The sequence below is a fragment of the Salvelinus namaycush genome, unplaced genomic scaffold (genome assembly GCF_016432855.1).
Source record: "Salvelinus namaycush isolate Seneca unplaced genomic scaffold, SaNama_1.0 Scaffold182, whole genome shotgun sequence".
Lineage (NCBI taxonomy): Eukaryota > Metazoa > Chordata > Actinopteri > Salmoniformes > Salmonidae > Salvelinus > Salvelinus namaycush.
Window position 1 is genome coordinate 26014 of NW_024058586.1, and position 25727 is coordinate 51740.

The following is a 25727-nucleotide window of genomic DNA, read 5'->3' on the forward strand; positions in this document are numbered from 1 at the left end:
ACTGTAACCCCACCCACTTTGCCAAAGCACAGCCCCCACACAACTAGAGGGATATCAACAGACCACCAACTTACTACCCTGAGACAAGGCTGAGTATAGTCCCCACACCACTAGAGGGATATCAACAGACCACCAACTTACTACCCTGAGACAAGGCTGAGTATAGTCCCCACACCACTAGAGGGATATCAACAGACCACTAACTTACTACCCTGAGACCAGGCTGAGTATAGCCCCCACACCACTAGAGGGATATCAACAGACCACCAACTTACTACCCTGAGACAAGGCTGAGTATAGTCCCCACACCACTAGAGGGATATCAACAGACCACTAACTTACTACCCTGAGACCAGGCTGAGTATAGCCCCCACACCACTAGAGGGATATCAACAGACCACCAACTTACTACCCTGAGACCAGGCTGAGTATAGTCCCCACACCACTAGAGAGATATCAACAGACCACTAACTTACTACCCTGAGACCAGGCTGAGTATAGTCCCCACACCACTAGAGGGATATCAACAGACCACCAACTTACTACCCTGAGACAAGGCTGAGTATAGTCCCCACACCACTAGAGGGATATCAACAGACCACTAACTTACTACCCTGAGACAAGGCTGAGTATAGTCCCCACACCACTAGAGGGATATCAACAGACCACTAACTTGCTACCCTGAGACAAGGCTGAGTATAGTCCCCACACCACTAGAGGGATATCAACAGACCACTAACGTACTACCCTGAGACAAGGCTGAGTATAGTCCCCACACCACTAGAGGGATATCAACAGACCACCAACTTACTACCCTGAGACCAGGCTGAGTATAGCCCCCACACCACTAGAGGGATATCAACAGACCACCAACTTACTACCCTGAGACCAGGCTGAGTATAGCCCCCACACCACTAGAGAGATATCAACAGACCACTAACTTACTACCCTGAGACCAGGCTGAGTATAGTCCCCACACCACTAGAGGGATATCAACAGACCACCAACTTACTACCCTGAGACAAGGCTGAGTATAGTCCCCACACCACTAGAGGGATATCAACAGACCCCTAACTTACTACCCTGAGACAAGGCTGAGTATAGTCCCCACACCACTAGAGGGATATCAACAGACCACCAACTTACTACCCTGAGACCAGGCTGAGTATAGCCCCCACACCACTAGAGGGATATCAACAGACCACCAACTTACTACCCTGAGACAAGGCTGAGTATAGTCCCCACACCACTAGAGGGATATCAACAGACCACTAACTTACTACCCTGAGACAAGGCTGAGTATAGTCCCCACACCACGAGAGGGATATCAACAGACCACTAACTTACTACCCTGAGACAAGGCTGAGTATAGTCCCCACACCACAAGAGGGATATCAACAGACCACTAACTTACTACCCTGAGACAAGGCTGAGTATAGTCCCCACACCACTAGAGGGATATCAACAGATCACTATCTTACTACCCTGACACAAGGCTGAGTATAGTCCCCACACCACTAGAGGGATATCAACAGATCACTATCTTACTACCCTGAGACAAGGCTGAGTATAGTCCCCACACCACTAGAGGGATATCAACAGATCACTATCTTACTACCCTGAGACAAGGCTGAGTATAGTCCCCACACCACTAGAGGGATATCAACAGACCACCAACTTACTACCCTGAGACAAGGCTGAGTATAGTCCCCACACCACTAGAGGGATATCAACAGACCACCAACTTTCTACCCTGAGACAAGGCTGAGTATAGTCCCCACAAAGATTTCTTCCACCGCATGAACCCTAGGGGGCTCAAAACCAGACAGGAAGATCACATCAGTGACTCAACCCACTCGTGACGCACCCCTCCTAGGGACGGCATGATAGAGCACCAGTAAGCCAGTGACTCAGCACCTGTAATAGGGTCAAGGTCAGAGAATTTCAGTGGAGAGAGGGAACCGGCCAGGCAGAGACAGCAAGGGCGGTTCGTCACTCCAGTGCCTTGCCATGCACCTTCGCACCCCTGGGCCAGACTACACTCAATCATAGGACCTACTGAAGAGATGAGTCTTCAATAAAGACTTAATAGTCGAGACAGAGTCTGCGTCTCTCACATGGATAGGCAGACAATTTCTTAAACATTTAGCTTTATAGGAGAAAGCCCTGCCTCCAGCTGTTTGCTTAGAAATTATAGGGACAATTAGGAGGCCTGCGTCTTGTGACCGTAGCGTACGTGTAGGTATGTACGGCAGGACCAAATCGGAAAGATAGGTAGGAGCAAGCCCATGTAACGCTTTGTAGGTTAGCAGTAAAACCTTGAAATCAGCCCTTGCCTTGACAGGAAGCCAGTGTAGAGAGGCTAGCACTGGAGTAATATGATCACATTTTTGATTCTAGTCAGGATTCTAGCAGCCGTGTTAAGCTCTAACTGAAGTTTAGTGCTTTATCCGGGTAGCCGGAAAGTAGAGCATTGTTGTAGTCTAATCTAGAAGTGACAAAAGCATATATTTTTTTAAGTTTGCGATTTTTTTCAATTTTACGAACATTTTAAAAAGCTGTCCTTGAAATATTATTAATATGTTCGTCCAAACGAGAGATCAGGGTACAGAGTAACGCAAAGGTCCTTCAGTTTTATTTGAGACGACTAAAACAATCCAGATTAATTATCAGCTCCAACAGGTGTTTGTTTTGTCAAATTTTAAAAGTAAAATATTTTATGCCTTATGTCTGAAACACAGGCTTCCAGGAAGGGCAATTTTGGGGCTTCACCATATTTCATCAAAATGTACAGCTGTGTGTCCTCTGCATAGCAGTGAAAGTTGACATTGTGTTTCCAAATGACATCACCAAGAGGTAGAATATATAGTGAAAACAATAGTGGTCCTAAAACTGAACCTTGAGGAACACCGAAACTTACCATTGATTTGTCAGAGGACAAACCATCCACAGAGATGAACATATCTTTCCAACAGATAAGATCTAAACCAGGCCAAAACTTGTCCATGTAGACCAATTTGGGTTTCCAATCTCTCCAAAAGATTGTCACAATCAATGGTATCAAAAGCAGCACTAAGGTCTAGTAGCACGAGGACGGATGCAGAGCCTCGGTCTGACGCCATTAAAAGGTCATTTACCACCTTCATGTGTGCAGTGCTATGATGGGTCAAAAACCAGACTGAAGCATTTTGTATACATCGTCTTCAGGAAGGCCCCCAAAAAATTGGAGAGGAATGAAAGATTCAATATAGGCCAATCGTAAAAAAAAAAAAAAAAACATTCTGGGTCAAGTTTTGGCTGTTTCAAGAGTGGTTTTATTATTAAGCCATCCTCTCTTGGGGAATGGTGCTTTTTAGTTAGCTTTGCGACAGTATAAAAAAATAAATTTTGGATTGTTCTTATTCTCCTCAATTAAGTTGGAAAAATAGGATGATCGAGCAGCAGTGAGGGCTCTTCGATATTGCACGGTATCGTCTTTCCAAGCTAGTCGGAAGACTTCCAGTATGGTGGAACGCCATTTCCCTTCCAATTTTCTGGAAGCTTGCTTCAGGACTCTGGTATTTTCTGTATACCAGGGACCAAATTTCTTGTGACAAATGTTTTTTGTTTTTAGGGGTGCTACTGCATCTAGGGTATTGCGCAAGGTAACATTTAGATCCTCAGGTGGTTAAATTAGTTTTGTACTCAAACATCCTTGGGTAGCTGAAGGGAGTCTGGACAACCAAAAGATCTATGAATCTTTGGATTGTCTGAGAATTTATGGCACAGCTTTTGATGATCCTTGGTTGGGGTCTGAGCAGATTATTTGTTGCGATTGCAAACATAAGATGGTGGTCCGCTAGTCCAGGATTATGAGAAAAAACAATAAGATCCACAATATTTATTCCACGGGACAAAACTAGGTCCAGAGTGTGACTGTGGCAATGAGTAGGTAGGGAGACATGTTGGACAAAACCCACTGAGTTGACGATGGCTCCTAAAGCCTTTTGGAGTGGGTCTGTGGACTTTTCCATGTAAATATTGAAGTCACCAAAAATTGGACTACAAGGTCCGATAGGAATTCAGGGAACTCCGTGAGGAACTCTGTAGTGTGTGATCTACAGTACCGGTCAAAAGTTTTAGAATACCTACTCATTCAAGGGTTTTTCTTAATTTTTTACTATTTTCTACATTATAGAATAATAGTGAAAACATTAAAAACTATGAAATAACACAAATGGATCTCCGGAGTCGGTGCACGATCGAAGGATAAGAAGAACCACATTGAGCTTGACAGAGATCCTTCAAGACAATCTTTATTGTGGGTCAAAATACTGTCTTACAACACTTTAAAGCCCTTTAACAGACAAGGTTATTTTGTTCTGGAATACTGCGTAACAAAGCTAAATAGCGGGGGGAGGGGTTAGAACATTTAGCAGGAACACAAAGCAACATTTGTTCTTTATTTTGCTCATCACTCCAAGTAGTCATCTCTCCACCCAGCACTTTCCTCTAGTCGTATTCACCGCTAGTAATATTAGTTACTACCGTGACAGTTTCTATTCAATACTAGACATCACTTCCACACTACAGTTATTCATACTACTAGTGACACTAGTTATTAATACTTTGATGCTAGTCAATATGCTGTAAGATGCAGTTCTAACTGGGTCAGTCGCTGCAGTGGTGTTAGTTGCACCTTTAAAACCAGTGCAGTAGCAGTGTGTGTGAAGTGATTGGGGCCGGCTACTCTATCATTACTAACGTACTAGTCATAACCCCTATACTAACAGTTATTAACCTATTAGGCACTTTCATTATTGTTATGGTTGAGACGAGCTAACACCAGGCCACAATAGCAGCAGCTTAACTGACTAGGTATCATTCTTTCCCTTAAACATTTTAGAATTAGCATTATGAACACACTGGACTAGCAGTAGGCTATTCTCATTACCAATATACTATGCTCCGCTAGGCTAACCCCTATACCGCTAGGCTAGGCTAACACTAGCCCACAGCTAAACACTGCGTGGGGAAAGGAAGGTACATGTTGCTAAGCTATTTTACAGTAATAAAAAGGTGCATGTTTCCCCTCTCTATGACTACTATTGATTATGATAGGTGAGGGGAGGGGAGGTGGGAGACTGGATGATTATGATAGGTGAGGGGAGGTGATTATGATGGGGAGGGGAGGGAGAAGGGATGATAGTGATGAGGAGGAGAGGAATATTCAGTGTTTATGCATTATTGTTTGGGTTATGGTGAATGAGTTTAGAAAGTTGTAATCTCTGATTGCGATGAAGACAAAGGGCTAGTTTGGAGGGTTCTGATTTGTCATTGGCCTCTAGACAGTAATGGAGTTGAATCTGATTGGTCTAGACAGTGATGTGGTAGGGGCTGCCAGGGATGTGTTGTTCTCCCCACTTCACTACCAGGATGTACTCTCCCTTCTCCTTGAGCTGGTAGCTGATGTTATAGACACGGTTCCCAAGATGCTTCACCAGAACCTCCTCACAGGGAACCCTGGGCCCGTCCACACCCACCAACAGCATGTTACGACCTGGAGGGAGGACAGTGTTAATACACACACTATAACCGAGAAAGAGTCAGACACCACAGACTACACCCCCCCCCCCCCCCGAGACCAAACCCCCCCCCCCCCCCCCCCCCGAGACCAAACACACACACCCCCCCCCCCCGAGACCAAACACACACCCCCCCCCCCCGAGACCAAACACACACCCCCCCCCCCCGAGACCAAACACACACACCCCCCCCCCCCCCCCCCCGAGACCAAACACACACACACCCCGAGACCAAACACACCCCCCCCCCCCCCCCGAGACCAAACACACCCCCCCCGAGACCAAACACACACCCCCCCCCGAGACCAAACACACACCCCCCCCCCCCCCGAGACCAAACACACACCCCCCCCCCCCCCGAGACCAAACACACACACACCCCGAGACCAAACACACACCTGCTTTGCTGCAGTCCACGCTGAAGATGTTCTTCTGGTCGATGAAACCCTTTGATAGACCGAGCCCCTTGGCTGTCACACAGCTGGCGTCCGATTGGCTGGGAGCTCCCTGGTGGGAAGAGCTAACCTGGCGAGTCACGGGGTCGACCATGACACTGGACGTCTCGTGGTTACTATGGCTACTGACCAGCTTGGAGCCTGGAGGAGAGAGAGAGGTTAGAGGTCAGAGTGAGGCTTGATGTTCCGTTTCCCTGACATCTCCATTGTTCATACACGTGTACAGCCTGGCGTATGTGTCCAGGTCCCTCACCAGTGATCTTAGCCTTGAAAGGGGATCCTACGATGTGGTAAGGTCCTCCGTATCTGATGGAGATCAAGTAGTTTCCTGGAGCCATGGGGGCGTAGGTCACCTTGTAACCCTCCGGACACTCAACACAGTCCATCTTCACCTTGGAGGGGCCGTCGATGGTCACCGCCAGTGCCCCGGGGCCCGCCTTACTGGTGTTAACCACGAACTCACAGGCTGTACCTGCAGAGGGAGTTATACATAACTACAGATGAGAACACATCAACACATTAGACCCAGGTGTCAAATCATTTGAGCTTTGCTTTAGTATGCCTGGAGTGTCAGACAGGCAGGGCATGTCATTTTGAGACTTATTATATTGGCTTATTGAGCCAGCTAAGCTCAAACAGGCACAGATAAATGATTTGAAACCCAGGGTTGTAACACCCTCCTCCTCCTCGTCAATCGTACCAGTGGTTCCTCCCTCTAATCCAGCTCCGTATGCGGTCACCATGCCTGGGTCTCCAGCCTGTCCTGTCTCCCCGACCCTGATCTTGAAGGGACTGCCGGGGATATGACTGCCGTTGAACTTCACATCGATCAGATACAGACCGTTCTCTCTGGGAATGAATCGGACAGCATACTTATCTAGAGAGAGAGAGATTTTACTGCTTAGTAGTGTAACGTAGTAGTACTGTGTATTGGTGTAGTAGTAGAGTAATGTAGTAGTATTGTGCAGTAGTAGTAGTATTGTGTAGTAGTAGTATTATTGTTGTGTCGCAGTGTATAATAGTATTGTGTAATAGCCATGTAAATTGTGTAGTATTGTTTAATGTAGTATTAGTGTGTAGCGTATTAGTATTGTGTAGTAAAAATCTGTCGTTCTGCCCCTGAGCAAGGCAGTTCAGCGCCCGGGGAACAGTGGGTTAAGACACGGATGTTGATTAAGGCAGTCCCCCGCACCGCTCTGATTCAGAGGGGTTAAATGAGGAAGACACATTTCTGTTGTACGACTGACTAGGTATCCCCCCTTTCTGTTGTACGACTGACTAGGTATCCCCCTTTCTGTTGTACGACTGACTAGGTATCCCCCTTTCCCTTTCTGTTGTACAACTGACTAGGTATCCCCCTTTCCCTTTCTGTTGTACAACTGACTAGGTATCCCCCCTTTCCCTTTCTGTTGTACAACTGACTAGGTATCCCCCTTTCTGTTGTACGACTGACTAGGTATCCCCCTTTCTGTTGTACAACTGACTAGGTATCCCCCCTTTCTGTTGTACAACTGACTAGGTATCCCCCCTTTCTGTTGTACGACTGACTAGGTATCCCCCCTTTCTGTTGTACGACTGACTAGGTATCCCCCCTTTCTGTTGTACGACTGACTAGGTATCCCCCTTTCTGTTGTACGACTGACTAGGTATCCCCCCTTTCTGTTGTACGACTGACTAGGTATCCCCCCTTTCTGTTGTACGACTGACTAGGTATCCCCCCTTTCTGTTGTACGACTGACTAGGTATCCCCCCTTTCTGTTGTACGACTGACTAGGTATCCCCCCTTTCTGTTGTACGACTGACTAGGTATCCCCCCTTTCTGTTGTACGACTGACTAGGTATCCCCCCTTTCTGTTGTACGACTGACTAGGTATCCCCCCTTTCTGTTGTACGACTGACTAGGTATCCCCCCTTTCTGTTGTACGACTGACTAGGTATCCCCCCTTTCTGTTGTACGACTGACTAGGTATCCCCCCTTTCTGTTGTACGACTGACTAGGTATCCCCCCTTTCTGTTGTACGACTGACTAGGTATCCCCCCTTTCTGTTGTACGACTGACTAGGTATCCCCCCTTTCTGTTGTACGACTGACTAGGTATCCCCCCTTTCTGTTGTACGACTGACTAGGTATCCCCCCTTTCTGTTGTACGACTGACTAGGTATCCCCCCTTTCTGTTGTACGACTGACTAGGTATCCCCCCTTTCTGTTGTACGACTGACTAGGTATCCCCCCTTTCTGTTGTACAACTGACTAGGTATCCCCCCTTTCTGTTGTACAACTGACTAGGTATCCCCCCTTTCTGTTGTACGACTGACTAGGTATCCCCCTTTCTGTTGTACAACTGACTAGGTATCCCCCCTTTGTTGTACAACTGACTAGGTATCCCCCTTTCTGTTGTACGACTGACTAGGTATCCCCCCTTTCTGTTGTACGACTGACTAGGTATCCCCCCTTTCTGTTGTACGACTGACTAGGTATCCCCCCTTTCTGTTGTACGACTGACTAGGTATCCCCCCTTTCTGTTGTACGACTGACTAGGTATCCCCCTTTCTGTTGTACGACTGACTAGGTATCCCCCTTTCTGTTGTACGACTGACTAGGTATCCCCCTTTCCCTTTCTGTTGTACAACTGACTAGGTATCCCCCCTTTCCCTTTCTGTTGTACAACTGACTAGGTATCCCCCTTTCTGTTGTACAACTGACTAGGTATCCCCCCTTTCTGTTGTACAACTGACTAGGTATCCCCCCTTTCTGTTGTACGACTGACTAGGTATCCCCCTTTCTGTTATACAACTGACTAGGTATCCCCCCTTTCTGTTGTACAACTGACTAGGTATCCCCCCTTTCTGTTGTACAACTGACTAGGTATCCCCCTTTCCCTTTCTGTTGTACAACTGACTAGGTATCCCCCCTTTCCCTTTCTGTTGTACAACTGACTAGGTATCCCCCTTTCTGTTATACAACTGACTAGGTATCCCCCTTTCCCTTTCTGTTGTACGACTGACTAGGTATCCCCCCTTTCCCTTTCTGTTGTACAACTGACTAGGTATCCCCCTTTCTGTTGTACAACTGACTAGGTATCCCCCCTTTCTGTTGTACAACTGACTAGGTATCCCCCCTTTCTGTTGTACAACTGACTAGGTATCCCCCCTTTCTGTTGTACGACTGACTAGGTATCCCCCTTTCTGTTATACAACTGACTAGGTATCCCCCCTTTCTGTTGTACAACTGACTAGGTATCCCCCCTTTCTGTTGTACGACTGACTAGGTATCCCCCTTTCTGTTATACAACTGACTAGGTATCCCCCCTTTCTGTTGTACAACTGACTAGGTATCCCCCCTTTCTGTTGTACGACTGACTAGGTATCCCCCCTTTCTGTTGTACGACTGACTAGGTATCCCCCCTTTCTGTTGTACGACTGACTAGGTATCCCCCTTTCTGTTGTACGACTGACTAGGTATCCCCCTTTCTGTTGTACGACTGACTAGGTATCCCCCTTTCTGTTGTACAACTGACTAGGTATCCCCCCTTTCTGTTATACAACTGACTAGGTATCCCCCTTTCCCTTTCTGTTGTACAACTGACTAGGTATCCCCCCTTTCCCTTTCTGTTGTACAACTGACTAGGTATCCCCCTTTCTGTTATACAACTGACTAGGTATCCCCCTTTCCCTTTCTGTTGTACGACTGACTAGGTATCCCCCCTTTCCCTTTCTGTTGTACAACTGACTAGGTATCCCCCTTTCTGTTGTACAACTGACTAGGTATCCCCCCTTTCTGTTGTACAACTGACTAGGTATCCCCCCTTTCTGTTGTACAACTGACTAGGTATCCCCCCTTTCTGTTGTACAACTGACTAGGTATCCCCCCTTTCTGTTGTACAACTGACTAGGTATCCCCCCTTTCTGTTGTACGACTGACTAGGTATCCCCCTTTCTGTTATACAACTGACTAGGTATCCCCCCTTTCTGTTGTACAACTGACTAGGTATCCCCCTTTCCCTTTCTGTTGTACGACTGACTAGGTATCCCCCCTTTCTGTTGTACAACTGACTAGGTATCCCCCTTTCCCTTTCTGTTGTACGACTGACTAGGTATCCCCCCTTTCTGTTGTACGACTGACTAGGTATCCCCCCTTTCTGTTGTACGACTGACTAGGTATCCCCCTTTCTGTTGTACGACTGACTAGGTATCCCCCTTTCTGTTGTACGACTGACTAGGTATCCCCCTTTCTGTTGTACGACTGACTAGGTATCCCCCCTTTCTGTTATACAACTGACTAGGTATCCCCCTTTCTGTTGTACAACTGACTAGGTATCCCCCTTTCCCTTTCTGTTGTACAACTGACTAGGTATCCCCCCTTTCTGTTGTACGACTGACTAGGTATCCCCCCTTTCTGTTGTACGACTGACTAGGTATCCCCCCTTTCTGTTGTACGACTGACTAGGTATCCCCCTTTGTTGTACGACTGACTAGGTATCCCCCTTTCCCTTTCTGTTGTACAGCTGACTAGGTATCCCCCTTTCCCTTTCTGTTGTACGACTGACTAGGTATCCCCCTTTCTGTTGTACGACTGACTAGGTATCTAGGTATCCCCCTTTCTGTTGTACGACTGACTAGGTATCCCCCTTTCTGTTGTACGACTGACTAGGTATCCCCCTTTCTGTTGTACGACTGACTAGGTATCCCCCTTTCTGTTGTACGACTGACTAGGTATCCCCCTTTCTGTTGTACGACTGACTAGGTATCCCCCCTTTCTGTTGTACGACTGACTAGGTATCCCCCTTTCTGTTGTACGACTGACTAGGTATCCCCCTTTCCCTTTCTGTTGTACAGCTGACTAGGTATCCCCCTTTCCCTTTCTGTTGTACGACTGACTAGGTATCCCCCTTTCTGTTGTACGACTGACTAGGTATCCCCCTTTCTGTTGTACGACTGACTAGGTATCCCCCTTTCTGTTGTACGACTGACTAGGTACCCCCCTTTCTGTTGTACGACTGACTAGGTATCCCCCTTTCTGTTGTACGACTGACTAGGTATCCCCCTTTCTGTTGTACGACTGACTAGGTATCCCCCTTTCTGTTGTACAACTGACTAGGTATCCCCCTTTGTTGTACGACTGACTAGGTATCCCCCTTTGTTGTACGACTGACTAGGTATCCCCCTTTCCCTATTGAATAGTAATATCAGTGTAGGAGTACCGTGCAGTATTATTGTGTAGTAGTAGTAGTAGTGTGTTAGTATTGAGTAGTAGTAGTTACCCTGGTCTAGCTCAGTAACACAGTGTAGTATAGTATTGTGTAGTATATTGTAGTATTGTGTGGTAGTAGTTACCCTGGTCTAGCTCAGTAACAGTGTAGTATAGTATTGTGTAGTATATTGTAGTATTGTGTGGTAGTAGTTACCCTGGTCTAGCTCAGTAACAGTGTATTATAGTATTGTGTAGTATATTGTAGTATTGTGTGGTAGTAGTTACCCTGGTCTAGCTCAGTAACACAGTGTAGTATAGTATTGTGTAGTATATTGTAGTATTGTGTGGTAGTAGTTACCCTGGTCTAGCTCAGTAACACAGTGTAGTATAGTATTGTGTAGTATATTGTAGTATTGTGTGGTAGTAGTTACCCTGGTCTAGCTCAGTAACACAGTGTAGTATAGTATATTGTAGTATTGTGTGGTAGTAGTTACCCTGGTCTAGCTCAGTAACACAGTATAGTATTGTGTAGTATATTGTAGTATTGTGTGGTAGTAGTTACCCTGGTCTAGCTCAGTAACACAGTATAGTATTGTGTAGTATATTGTAGTATTGTGTGGTAGTAGTTACCCTGGTCTAGCTCAGTAACACAGTATAGTATTGTGTAGTATATTGTAGTATTGTGTGGTAGTAGTTACCTTGGTCTAGCTCAGTAACACAGTGTAGTATAGTAAAGTATAGGTTTGTGTAGTATATTGTAGTATTGTGTGGTAGTAGTTACCCTGGTCTAGCTCAGTAACACAGTGTAGTATAGTATATTGTAGTATTGTGTGGTAGTAGTTACCCTGGTCTAGCTCAGTAACACAGTATAGTATTGTGTAGTATATTGTAGTATTGTGTGGTAGTAGTTACCCTGGTCTAGCTCAGTAACACAGTGTAGTATAGTAAAGTGTAGTATTGTGTAGTATATTGTAGTATTGTGTGGTAGTAGTTACCCTGGTCTAGCTCAGTAACACAGTGTAGTATAGTATTGTGTAGTATATTGTGGTATTGTGTGGTAGTAGTTACCCTGGTCTAGCTCAGTAACAGTGTAGTATAGTATTGTGTAGTATATTGTAGTATTGTGTGGTAGTAGTTACCCTGGTCTAGCTCAGTAACACAGTGTAGTATATTGTAGTATTGTGTGGTAGTAGTTACCCTGGTCTAGCTCAGTAACACAGTATAGTATTGTGTAGTATATTGTAGTATTGTGTGGTAGTAGTTACCCTGGTCTAGCTCAGTAACACAGTATAGTATTGTGTAGTATATTGTAGTATTGTGTGGTAGTAGTTACCCTGGTCTAGCTCAGTAACACAGTGTAGTATAGTAAAGTGTAGTATTGTGTAGTATATTGTAGTATTGTGTGGTAGTAGTTACCCTGGTCTAGCTCAGTAACACAGTGTAGTATAGTAAAGTGTAGTATTGTGTAGTATATTGTAGTATTGTGTGGTAGTAGTTACCCTGGTCTAGCTCAGTAACACAGTATAGTATATTGTAGTATTGTGTGGTAGTAGTTACCCTGGTCTAGCTCAGTAACACAGTATAGTATTGTGTAGTATATTGTAGTATTGTGTGGTAGTAGTTACCCTGGTCTAGCTCAGTAACACAGTGTAGTATAGTAAAGTGTAGTATTGTGTAGTATATTGTAGTATTGTGTGGTAGTAGTTACCCTGGTCTAGCTCAGTAACACAGTGTAGTATAGTAAAGTATAGTATTGTGTAGTATATTGTAGTATTGTGTGGTAGTAGTTACCCTGGTCTAGCTCAGTAACACAGTGTAGTATAGTAAAGTATAGTATTGTGTAGTATATTGTAGTATTGTGTGGTAGTAGTTACCCTGGTCTAGCTCAGTAACACAGCAGCCCTCCAGGGCTCCAGATGGGCTGTGGACTTTAGCGTCGATCTGTCCCTTCGCTCCGTTCAAGCTCACAGCAAAGGATGCTGGGTGATTGACCTTCAACCCGGACTCCTGCTCAGATATATAACTCACAACTCAACGACGACACACATCAATCTGTCAACACTATCACATGCTCAACATAATAACACACTCAAACGTACCTGGAGGCAGCTAACAGGGGTAAAGAGGAGAGTCAGAGAGGTGAACAACAGGACAGAAAAGAGGATGACAGAAACTGGCCCGTTGTAACCTCTTTAACCCTTTAGTGCCTGGTGGATGATGGGAAGGGAGTAGGAGGAAGGGGACTGTTGTGAGCCTTTAGAACGAGGCACGAGAAACACACGGTCCTTTAGTTTCCCACAAACCCTTGCACTTCCCAACAACAGCAGCAGCAGCAGCAGCACGACCTGACCTCTGACCCTGTGAGTGACTGACTAATGACTGACCTAGGAAGATGTTCAGAAATTGCTGTGCCTACACACACCATCCCGTAAAACACTAGCTACACAATATCCCCCCACAGGCTGCTGCTGCTGCGTTGTGGGTAGTGTAGTCCTGGGTGTGTGGGTGTGTGTGTCTCCGAGCCTCACCTGAAGACTGGCAACAGTGAGTCGTCTGGCGTCATCAGAGGGCGACGCCACGGGAACCACGAAGGGACTGTCAGGGATGTGCTCCTCGTTGAAACGGATAGACACCTCATAGTCTCCTGCAACACAGGTGTAACAGGCATCACTGTGCTGACTAACTGTGTAGCTTCCTTCCACAAGCCCTTAACGGTACTCGATGGCGGATCCTCGGCCTCAAACACAGGTGTAACAGGCATCACTGTGCTGACTAACTGTGTAGCTTCCTTCCACAAGCCCGGTACTCGATGGCGGATCCTCGGCCTCAAACACAGCTGACCGTCTGCCTGACAACATCTTAGCTAATTACGCTGTAGAAAACGTACCAATTCAATAGCGCGAGTGGAGACATGTCAAGCTGGGAAGTGAACTTCGTTACACACACCTCTTCTTAATAAGAACGCTAATGTTGATAATAATGCTTATAAGGAGGACGAGTATCACCAGGTGGTTAGATAGTCGTTACCATTCTCAACACACCTGACTCCTGGACCATGTAGGATACTCCACTGGATCCGTCCTTGCGGTCCTCGAAGGTGATCTCTGCTTTACTGGGCCCCTCCACCGCGATGCTGAGACCCCCTGCACCTGCCTCCCGCGTCCAGATACTGAACTCAGCTACACACACACACGGATCAGCACACACACACACACGGATCAGCACACACACACGGATCAGCACACACACAATGTCAATGTGTGATCCTCACAGTATAGTAACCCCAGCACACACACGTACCTGGTACTCCAGCCTCTGCCTTCTCCAGCCCGGGCCCCCCAGCGCGGACCTTGTGAGCCCCTCCTTCTCCCAGGGGCCCCACAGTGAACTGGAAGGGGCTGCCGGGCACGTGCACGCCCGCGTACTTCACACACACTGTGTGCACGCCGGTCTCCGTGGGAACAAAGCGGATGCAGTAGGTGTTGTTCTCTCCCTCCATGATGTCAGCTTCCTGGACCTGACCAGACGGACTGGTCACCTGGGCCACCATGTCTGCTATGCTGATCTCTGTTAACACACACACACACACACACACAGGGTTAACAGTCTCCTGGACCTGACCAGACTGGTCACCTGGGCCACCATGTCTACTGATCTGATCAGTATCTCCTGGATGGTAGAGAGGGTACCTGGGATCTTGAGGCTGAGGTCACACTGGCTGCCCACGTTAGCAACAGATGCTGCTCTCTTCTTCCTGGTGATACTCTCCTTCATCCTCCCTTCTCCCGTCACCTTCACCGTGAACGCACTCCCTACACACACACATTATTCAAACAATATTTCTTATATTATCATTTAAAAAAATATATTTTAAATCGAGGATGTCAAGAAACAAGTGAAGTACCTGGTACGTGTTGGTCAGCGAACTTGATGTTGATGATGTAGTTTCCTGGTTCAGTAGGGCAGTAGCTGACCTTACAGGTCCCGTCCTCCTGGTCCTCAGTGTTAATGTCCACCTTACTGGGGCCCTCGATGGACAGACTCAGACCCCCATAGCCTGCAGCAAATCACAAACTTCATTTAAAATGCTTTCCAAAAATCACAACATACTTAGAGTACTTTTTACATCCACATCTTTATTTTTGATGTAAAAGGCATTTTATAGAATGATTCAGACACAGTTTGCGATTTCACCAGACAGAGAGCCCAAAGCCCGGCGTCTCCAGACAGAGAGCCCAAAGCCCGGCGTCTCCAGACAGAGAGCCCAAAGCCCGGCGTCTCCAGACAGAGAGCCCAAAGCCCGGCGTCTCCAGACAGAGAGCCCAAAGCCCGGCGTCTCCAGACAGAGAGCCCAAAGCCCGGCGTCTCCAGACAGAGAGCCCAAAGCCCGGCGTCTCCAGACAGAGAGCCCAAAGCCCGGCGTCTCCAGACAGAGAGCCCAAAGCCCGGCGTCTCCAGACAGAGAGCCCAAAGCCCGGCGTCTCCAGACAGAGAGCCCAAAGCCCGGCGTCTCCAGACAGAGAGCCCAAAGCCCGGCGTCTCCAGACAGAGAGCCCAAAGCCCGGCGTCTCCAGACAGAGAGCCCAAAGCCCGGCGTCTCCAGACAGAGAGCCCAAAGCCCCGCGTCTCCAGACAGAGAGCCCAAAGACCCGCGTCTCCAGACAGAGAGCCTAAAGACCCGCGTCTCCAGACAGAGAGCCTAAAGACCCGCGTCTCCAGACAGAGAGCCTAAAGACCCGCGTCTCCAGACAGAGAGCCTAAAGACCCGCGTCTCCAGACAGAAAGCCTAAAGACCCGCGTCTCCAGACAGAAAGCCTAAAGACCCGCGTCTCCAGACAGAAAGCCTAAAGACCCGCGTCTCCAGACAGAAAGCCTAAAGACCCGCGTCTCCAGACAGAAAGCCTAAAGACCCGCGTCTCCAGACAGAGAGCCTAAAGACCCGCGTCTCCAGACAGAAAGCCTAAAGACCCGCGTCTCCAGACAGAAAGCCTAAAGACCCGCGTCTCCAGACAGAAAGCCTAAAGACCCGCGTCTCCAGACAGAGCCCAAAGCCCCGCGTCTCCAGACAGAGCTTGTGTTTCTAAAAGAACAAGTATTTTTGTAGCCTTTGTTCATGTTTTCAGAGCTCCCATAATGCACAACAAGGATAAGGAAGTGAATCACTGGTGGTGTAAGTTTCTCAAAGTGAAATCGCCAAAAAATAACAAATAAAAAAAAGTGTCTGGACCCCTCTGTCATGCCATTTACATCAAGGAGATTTGGTTGTAAAAAAGCTAAGTTGACCTTTAAAGTTAAATTATAAAAATAAAAGGCAATAAAAAGAGATTAATAAAATACCAAAATCACCTGATCCTACACAGACCCTCACCGACCTGCTTCGCCTGATCCTACACAGACCCTCACCGACCTGCTTCGCCTGATCCTACACAGACCCTCACTGACCTGCTTCGCCTGATCCTACACAGACCCTCACCGACCTGCTTCGCCTGATCCTACACAGACCCTCACTGACCTGCTTCGCCTGATCCTACACAGACCCTCACTGACCTGCTTCGCCTGATCCTACACAGACCCTCACTGACCTGCTTCGCCTGATCCTACACAGACCCTCACTGACCTGCTTCGCCTGATCCTACAGACCCTCACTGACCTGCTTCGCCTGATCCTCCGCAGACACTCACTGACCTGCTTCGCGTGTGTCGATGATGAACTCAGCAGGTTCAAAGGTTTTGGCCTCACTGAGACCCTGGCCAGTCACTCGCACCCGGCTGGCGTCGCCAATCTCTGATTGGCTGATCATCACAGCGATGGGGCTGCTGGGAATATGGCGTCCGTTCTTCTTGATGTTCACCAGGTGCTCCCCGATCTCCTTGGGAACAAACGAGATGCCTGACGGACAATGACAGGTTAGAGGAGCTTCTGAGAATCACAATCTGTCTGTAGACTACAATGATTTGTAACGTCGGTATAGTTCTACTCATGGCTGAGGCAACTCCAGGCATTTTGAAATGTGTCAAATGAAAAATGATAGTCGATAGTCTGTTTCTGCTCAACACCGACCGACGTGTCCGTTGCGGAGCATCTTGAGGTGGCAGGGTTCCTCTCGGCCGGAGGGAGTGGTCAGAGAGGCTGTCAGCTGACTCAGGTCCAGCTCTCCAATGTCCAATGGGATGTCAGCAGCAGAGCCCACCTTCAGATGGGACATCCTCATAGAGTCATCACCTAGGAGACAGAGAGAATATTATTATGGGATGTCAGCAGCAGAGCCCACCTTCAGATGGGACATCCTCATAGAGTCATCACCTAGGAGACAGAGAGAATATTATTATGGGATGTCAGCAGCAGAGCCCACCTTCAGATGGGACATCCTCATAGAGTCATCACCTAGGAGACAGAGAGAATATTATTATGGGATGTCAGTAGCAGAGCCCACCTTCAGATGGGACATCCTCATAGAGTCATCACCTAGGAGACAGCGAGAATATTATTATGGGATGTCAGTAGCAGAGCCCACCTTCAGATGGGACATCCTCATAGAGTCATCACCTAGGAGACAGAGAGAATATTATTATGGGATGTCAGTAGCAGAGCCCACCTTCAGATGGGACATCCTCATAGAGTCATCACCTAGGAGACAGAGAGAATATTATTATGGGATGTCAGTAGCAGAGCCCACCTTCAGATGGGACATCCTCATAGAGTCATCACCTAGGAGACAGAGAGAATATTATTATGGGATGTCAGTAGCAGAGCCCACCTTCAGATGGGACATCCTCAGCGTAAATCACCTAGGAGACAGAGGTCCATTGTTTTTCACTAAAGTCACCCTTTTTCCACATTAACATGTAAAATAGTGTTACCTGTGATGCGGGCTGAGAAGGGGCTGCGTTTGTGTTGCGTGGTGTGTGTTACCTGTGATGCGGGCTGAGAAGGGGCTGCCGGGGATGTGTTGCGTGGTGTGTATTACCTGTGATGCGGGCTGAGAAGGGGCTGCCGGGGATGTGTTGCGTGGTGTGTGTTACCTGTGATGCGGGCTGAGAAGGGGCTGCCGGGGATGTGTTGCGTGGTGTGTGTTACCTGTGATGCGGGCTGAGAAGGGGCTGCCGGGGATGTGTTGCGTGGTGTGTGTTACCTGTGATGCGGGCTGAGAAGGGGCTGCGTTTGTGTTGCGTGGTGTGTATTACCTGTGATGCGGGCTGAGAAGGGGCTGCCGGGGATGTGTTGCGTGGTGTGTATTACCTGTGATGCGGGCTGAGAAGGGGCTGCGTTTGTGTTGCGTGGTGTGTGTTACCTGTGATGCGGGCTGAGAAGGGGCTGCCGGGGATGTGTTGCGTGGTGTGTGTTACCTGTGATGCGGGCTGAGAAGGGGCTGCCGGGGATGTGTTGCGTGGTGTGTGTTACCTGTGATGCGGGCTGAGAAGGGGCTGCCGGGGATGTGTTGCGTGGTGTGTATTACCTGTGATGCGGGCTGAGAAGGGGCTGCCGGGGATGTGTTGCGTGGTGTGTGTTACCTGTGATGCGGGCTGAGAAGGGGCTGCCGGGGATGTGTTGCGTGGTGTGTGTTACCTGTGATGCGGGCTGAGAAGGGGCTGCCGGGGATGTGTTGCGTGGTGTGTGTTACCTGTGATGCGGGCTGAGAAGGGGCTGCCGGGGATGTGTTGCGTGGTGTGTGTTACCTGTGATGCGGGCTGAGAAGGGGCTGCGTTTGTGTTGCGTGGTGTGTATTACCTGTGATGCGGGCTGAGAAGGGGCTGCCGGGGATGTGTTGCGTGGTGTGTATTACCTGTGATGCGGGCTGAGAAGGGGCTGCGTTTGTGTTGCGTGGTGTGTGTTACCTGTGATGCGGGCTGAGAAGGGGCTGCCGGGGATGTGTTGCGTGGTGTGTGTTACCTGTGATGCGGGCTGAGAAGGGGCTGCCGGGGATGTGTTGCGTGGTGTGTGTTACCTGTGATGCGGGCTGAGAAGGGGCTGCCGGGGATGTGTTGCGTGGTGTGTGTTACCTGTGATGCGGGCTGAGAAGGGGCTGCCGGGGATGTGTTGCGTGGTGTGTGTTACCTGTGATGCGGGCTGAGAAGGGGCTGCCGGGGATGTGTTGCGTGGTGTGTGTTACCTGTGATGCGGGCTGAGAAGGGGCTGCGTTTGTGTTGCGTGGTGTGTATTACCTGTGATGCGGGCTGAGAAGGGGCTGCCGGGGATGTGTTGCGTGGTGTGTATTACCTGTGATGCGGGCTGAGAAGGGGCTGCGTTTGTGTTGCGTGGTGTGTGTTACCTGTGATGCGGGCTGAGAAGGGGCTGCCGGGGATGTGTTGCGTGGTGTGTGTTACCTGTGATGCGGGCTGAGAAGGGGCTGCCGGGGATGTGTTGCGTGGTGTGTGTTACCTGTGATGCGGGCTGAGAAGGGGCTGCCGGGGATGTGTTGCGTGGTGTGTGTTACCTGTGATGCGGGCTGAGAAGGGGCTGCCGGGGATGTGTTGCGTGGTGTGTGTTACCTGTGATGCGGGCTGAGAAGGGGCTGCCGGGGATGTGTTGCGTGGTGTGTATTACCTGTGATGCGGGCTGAGAAGGGGCTGCCGGGGATGTGTTGCGTGGTGTGTGTTACCTGTGATGCGGGCTGAGAAGGGGCTGCCGGGGATGTGTTGCGTGGTGTGTGTTACCTGTGATGCGGGCTGAGAAGGGGCTGCCGGGGATGTGTTGCGTGGTGTGTATTACCTGTGATGCGGGCTGAGAAGGGGCTGCGTTTGTGTTGCGTGGTGTGTGTTACCTGTGATGCGGGCTGAGAAGGGGCTGCCGGGGATGTGTTGCGTGGTGTGTGTTACCTGTGATGCGGGCTGAGAAGGGGCTGCCGGGGATGTGTTGCGTGGTGTGTGTTACCTGTGATGCGGGCTGAGAAGGGGCTGCCGGGGATGTGTTGCGTGGTGTGTGTTACCTGTGATGCGGGCTGAGAAGGGGCTGCCGGGGATGTGTTGCGTGGTGTGTGTTACCTGTGATGCGGGCTGAGAAGGGGCTGCCGGGGATGTGTTGCGTGGTGTGTATTACCTGTGATGCGGGCTGAGAAGGGGCTGCCGGGGATGTGTTGCGTGGTGTGTGTTACCTGTGATGCGGGCTGAGAAGGGGCTGCCGGGGATGTGTTGCGTGGTGTGTATTACCTGTGATGCGGGCTGAGAAGGGGCTGCCGGGGATGTGTTGCGTGGTGTGTGTTACCTGTGATGCGGGCTGAGAAGGGGCTGCCGGGGATGTGTTGCATGGTGTGTGTTACCTGTGATGCGGGCTGAGAAGGGGCTGCCGGGGATGTGTTGCGTGGTGTGTGTTACCTGTGATGCGGGCTGAGAAGGGGCTGCCGGGGATGTGTTGCGTGGTGTGTGTTACCTGTGATGCGGGCTGAGAAGGGGCTGCCGGGGATGTGTTGCGTGGTGTGTGTTACCTGTGATGCGGGCTGAGAAGGGGCTGCCGGGGATGTGTTGCGTGGTGTGTGTTACCTGTGATGCGGGCTGAGAAGGGGCTGCCGGGGATGTGTTGCGTGGTGTGTGTTACCTGTGATGCGGGCTGAGAAGGGGCTGCCGGGGATGTGTTGCGTGGTGTGTGTTACCTGTGATGCGGGCTGAGAAGGGGCTGCCGGGGATGTGTTGCGTGGTGTGTGTTACCTGTGATGCGGGCTGAGAAGGGGCTGCGTTTGTGTTGCGTGGTGTGTGTTACCTGTGATGCGGGCTGAGAAGGGGCTGCCGGGGATGTGTTGCGTGGTGTGTATTACCTGTGATGCGGGCTGAGAAGGGGCTGCGTTGCGTGGTGTGTGTTACCTGTGATGCGGGCTGAGAAGGGGCTGCCGGGGATGTGTTGCGTGGTGTGTGTTACCTGTGATGCGGGCTGAGAAGGGGCTGCCGGGGATGTGTTGCGTGGTGTGTATTACCTGTGATGCGGGCTGAGAAGGGGCTGCGTTTGTGTTGCGTGGTGTGTATTACCTGTGATGCGGGCTGAGAAGGGGCTGCGTTTGTGTTGCGTGGTGTGTGTTACCTGTGATGCGGGCTGAGAAGGGGCTGCCGGGGATGTGTTGCGTGGTGTGTGTTACCTGTGATGCGGGCTGAGAAGGGGCTGCCGGGGATGTGTTGCGTGGTGTGTGTTACCTGTGATGCGGGCTGAGAAGGGGCTGCCGGGGATGTGTTGCGTGGTGTGTGTTACCTGTGATGCGGGCTGAGAAGGGGCTGCCGGGGATGTGTTGCGTGGTGTGTGTTACCTGTGATGCGGGCTGAGAAGGGGCTGCGTTTGTGTTGCGTGGTGTGTGTTACCTGTGATGCGGGCTGAGAAGGGGCTGCCGGGGATGTGTTGCGTGGTGTGTATTACCTGTGATGCGGGCTGAGAAGGGGCTGCGTTTGTGTTGCGTGGTGTGTGTTACCTGTGATGCGGGCTGAGAAGGGGCTGCCGGGGATGTGTTGCGTGGTGTGTGTTACCTGTGATGCGGGCTGAGAAGGGGCTGCCGGGGATGTGTTGCGTGGTGTGTGTTACCTGTGATGCGGGCTGAGAAGGGGCTGCCGGGGATGTGTTGCGTGGTGTGTGTTACCTGTGATGCGGGCTGAGAAGGGGCTGCCGGGGATGTGTTGCGTGGTGTGTATTACCTGTGATGCGGGCTGAGAAGGGGCTGCCGGGGATGTGTTGCGTGGTGTGTGTTACCTGTGATGCGGGCTGAGAAGGGGCTGCGTTTGTGTTGCGTGGTGTGTGTTACCTGTGATGCGGGCTGAGAAGGGGCTGCCGGGGATGTGTTGCGTGGTGTGTATTACCTGTGATGCGGGCTGAGAAGGGGCTGCCGGGGATGTGTTGCGTGGTGTGTGTTACCTGTGATGCGGGCTGAGAAGGGGCTGCCGGGGATGTGTTGCGTGGTGTGTGTTACCTGTGATGCGGGCTGAGAAGGGGCTGCCGGGGATGTGTTGCGTGGTGTGTATTACCTGTGATGCGGGCTGAGAAGGGGCTGCCGGGGATGTGTTGCGTGGTGTGTGTTACCTGTGATGCGGGCTGAGAAGGGGCTGCGTTTGTGTTGCGTGGTGTGTATTACCTGTGATGCGGGCTGAGAAGGGGCTGCCGGGGATGTGTTGCGTGGTGTGTGTTACCTGTGATGCGGGCTGAGAAGGGGCTGCGTTTGTGTTGCGTGGTGTGTGTTACCTGTGATGCGGGCTGAGAAGGGGCTGCCGGGGATGTGTATTACCTGTGATGCGGGCTGAGAAGGGGCTGCCGGGGATGTGTTGCGTGGTGTGTGTTACCTGTGATACGGGCTGAGAAGGGGCTGCGTTTGTGTTGCGTGGTGTGTATTACCTGTGATGCGGGCTGAGAAGGGGCTGCCGGGGATGTGTTGCGTGGTGTGTGTTACCTGTGATGCGGGCTGAGAAGGGGCTGCCGGGGATGTGTTGCGTGGTGTGTATTACCTGTGATGCGGGCTGAGAAGGGGCTGCGTTTGTGTTGCGTGGTGTGTATTACCTGTGATGCGGGCTGAGAAGGGGCTGCCGGGGATGTGTTGCGTGGTGTGTGTTACCTGTGATGCGGGCTGAGAAGGGGCTGCCGGGGATGTGTTGCGTGGTGTGTGTTACCTGTGATGCGGGCTGAGAAGGGGCTGCCGGGGATGTGTTGCGTGGTGTGTGTTACCTGTGATGCGGGCTGAGAAGGGGCTGCCGGGGATGTGTTGCGTGGTGTGTGTTACCTGTGATGCGGGCTGAGAAGGGGCTGCCGGGGATGTGTTGCGTGGTGTGTATTACCTGTGATGCGGGCTGAGAAGGGGCTGCCGGGGATGTGTTGCGTGGTGTGTGTTACCTGTGATGCGGGCTGAGAAGGGGCTGCCGGGGATGTGTTGCGTGGTGTGTGTTACCTGTGATGCGGGCTGAGAAGGGGCTGCGTTTGTGTTGCGTGGTGTGTGTTACCTGTGATGCGGGCTGAGAAGGGGCTGCCGGGGATGTGTTGCGTGGTGTGTGTTACCTGTGATGCGGGCTGAGAAGGGGCTGCCGGGGATGTGTTGCGTGGTGTGTGTTACCTGTGATGCGGGCTGAGAAGGGGCTGCCGGGGATGTGTTGCGTGGTGTGTGTTACCTGTGATGCGGGCTGAGAAGGGGCTGCGTTTGTGTTGCGTGGTGTGTGTTACCTGTGATGCGGGCTGAGAAGGGGCTGCCGGGGATGTGTTGCGTGGTGTGTATTACCTGTGATGCGGGCTGAGAAGGGGCTGCGTTTGTGTTGCGTGGTGTGTGTTACCTGTGATGCGGGCTGAGAAGGGGCTGCCGGGGATGTGTTGCGTGGTGTGTATTACCTGTGATGCGGGCTGAGAAGGGGCTGCCGGGGATGTGTTGCGTGGTGTGTGTTACCTGTGATGCGGGCTGAGAAGGGGCTGCCGGGGATGTGTTGCGTGGTGTGTGTTACCTGTGATGCGGGCTGAGAAGGGGCTGCCGGGGATGTGTTGCGTGGTGTGTGTTACCTGTGATGCGGGCTGAGAAGGGGCTGCCGGGGATGTGTTGCGTGGTGTGTGTTACCTGTGATGCGGGCTGAGAAGGGGCTGCCGGGGATGTGTTGCGTGGTGTGTGTTACCTGTGATGCGGGCTGAGAAGGGGCTGCGTTTGTGTTGCGTGGTGTGTGTTACCTGTGATGCGGGCTGAGAAGGGGCTGCCGGGGATGTGTTGCGTGGTGTGTGTTACCTGTGATGCGGGCTGAGAAGGGGCTGCCGGGGATGTGTGTTACCTGTGATGCGGGCTGAGAAGGGGCTGCCGGGGATGTGTTGCGTGGTGTGTGTTACCTGTGATGCGGGCTGAGAAGGGGCTGCCGGGGATGTGTTGCGTGGTGTGTGTTACCTGTGATGCGGGCTGAGAAGGGGCTGCCGGGGATGTGTGTTACCTGTGATGCGGGCTGAGAAGGGGCTGCCGGGGATGTGTTGCGTGGTGTGTGTTACCTGTGATGCGGGCTGAGAAGGGGCTGCGTTTGTGTTGCGTGGTGTGTGTTACCTGTGATGCGGGCTGAGAAGGGGCTGCCGGGGATGTGTTGCGTGGTGTGTGTTACCTGTGATGCGGGCTGAGAAGGGGCTGCCGGGGATGTGTTGCGTGGTGTGTGTTACCTGTGATGCGGGCTGAGAAGGGGCTGCCGGGGATGTGTTGCGTGGTGTGTGTTACCTGTGATGCAGGCGGAGAAGGGGCTGCCGGGGATGTGTTGCGTGGTGTGTGTTACCTGTGATGCGGGCTGAGAAGGGGCTGCCGGGGATGTGTGTTACCTGTGATGCGGGCTGAGAAGGGGCTGCCGGGGATGTGTATTACCTGTGATGCGGGCTGAGAAGGGGCTGCCGGGGATGTGTATTACCTGTGATGCGGGCTGAGAAGGGGCTGCCGGGGATGTGTTTGTCATTGTATTTGACCAGGATGCTGTAGTCTCCAGGTAGAACAGGCAGGTAGGATACAGAACACGTTCCATCCTGGTTATCCACACAGCTGATGTCGGCTTTAGAAGGACCCTCGATGGCCAGCGACAGACCACCTACACAGGAGTGAGAGAAGTTAGAAAATACACCTTAATATGGACCCAGTTTGCCCTCAGAACAGCCTCAGTTCACCAGGGACTCTACAAGGTGTTGAGAAAGTGTTCCACAGGTGTTGAGAAAGTGTTCCACAGGTGTTGAGAAAGTGTTCCACAGGTGTTGAGAAAGTGTTCCACAGGTGTTCTGGCCCATGTTGACTCCAATACTTCCCACAGTTGTATCAAGTTGGCTGGTGGACCATTCTTGATACACACAGGAAACTGTTGAGCTTGAAAAACTCAGCAGCATTGCAGTTCTTGACAAACTCACAGCGGTGCGCCTGGCTCTACCATACCCCAGTTGAAAGGTACTTAAATATTTTGTCTGGTCTATTCACCCTCAATGGCACACATACACAACCCATGTCTCAATACTATTTAACCTGTTCCTAATATTTTGTTCACTCAGTGTACATACATTACACACATCAACTCGGTGTGCGTGTAAACCAACACTGCACATTACATTTTTCATATACGGAACAAAAATATAAACGTGCAACAATTTAAAAGATTTGAGTTACAGTTAATGAGGAAATCAGTCAATTTAAATAAATTAGGCCCTAATCTATGACTTTCACACAACTGGGAATACAGATATGCATCTGTTGGTCACAGATACCTTTTAAAAAAAATAAAAGGTAGGGACGTGGATCAGAAAACCAGTCAGTATCTGGTGTGACCACCATTTGCCTCATGCAGCGTGACACATCTCCTCCAGAGTTGATCAGGCTGTTGATTGTGGAATGTTGTCCGAATCCTCTTCAATGGCCGTGCGAAGTTGCTGGATATCGGCGGGAACTGGAACACGCCGTCGTGCACATGGATACAGAGCATCCCAAACATGCTCAATGGGTGACATGTCTGGTGGGTATGCAGGCCATGAAATAACTGGGACATTTTCAGCTTCCAGGAATTGTGTACAGATCCTTGCGACTTGGGGCCGTGCATTATTATGCCGAAACGTGATGGCGGCAGATGAATGGCTGGACAAT

At 50.5% G+C, this 25727-nt stretch overlaps 1 protein-coding gene across 2 annotated transcripts in view; it reads right to left on the reverse strand.

The window, feature by feature from the left end:
- Positions 1-4276: 4276 nt before the first annotated feature.
- The window catches only part of flna (filamin A, alpha (actin binding protein 280)), a 94161-nt gene continuing 72710 nt past the window's right edge, over positions 4277-25727 (reverse strand). Inside the window, exons 36-48 of one of the 2 annotated variants that reach the window (XM_038983690.1) lie at positions 24520-24693; positions 17270-17431; positions 16895-17098; positions 15114-15266; positions 14899-15021; positions 14510-14776; positions 14251-14388; positions 13738-13853; positions 13084-13216; positions 6720-6896; positions 6273-6491; positions 5963-6160; positions 4277-5539 (exon numbers count right to left, since the gene is read on the reverse strand). In XM_038983690.1, the coding sequence (XP_038839618.1) occupies positions 5355-5539; positions 5963-6160; positions 6273-6491; positions 6720-6896; positions 13084-13216; positions 13738-13853; positions 14251-14388; positions 14510-14776; positions 14899-15021; positions 15114-15266; positions 16895-17098; positions 17270-17431; positions 24520-24693 (2249 nt within the window). In that variant the 3' untranslated portion in view covers positions 4277-5354. The remainder of the gene's footprint in view (positions 5540-5962; positions 6161-6272; positions 6492-6719; positions 6897-13083; positions 13217-13737; positions 13854-14250; positions 14389-14509; positions 14777-14898; positions 15022-15113; positions 15267-16894; positions 17099-17269; positions 17432-24519; positions 24694-25727) is intronic. The other variant, XM_038983691.1, reaches the window with a different exon arrangement.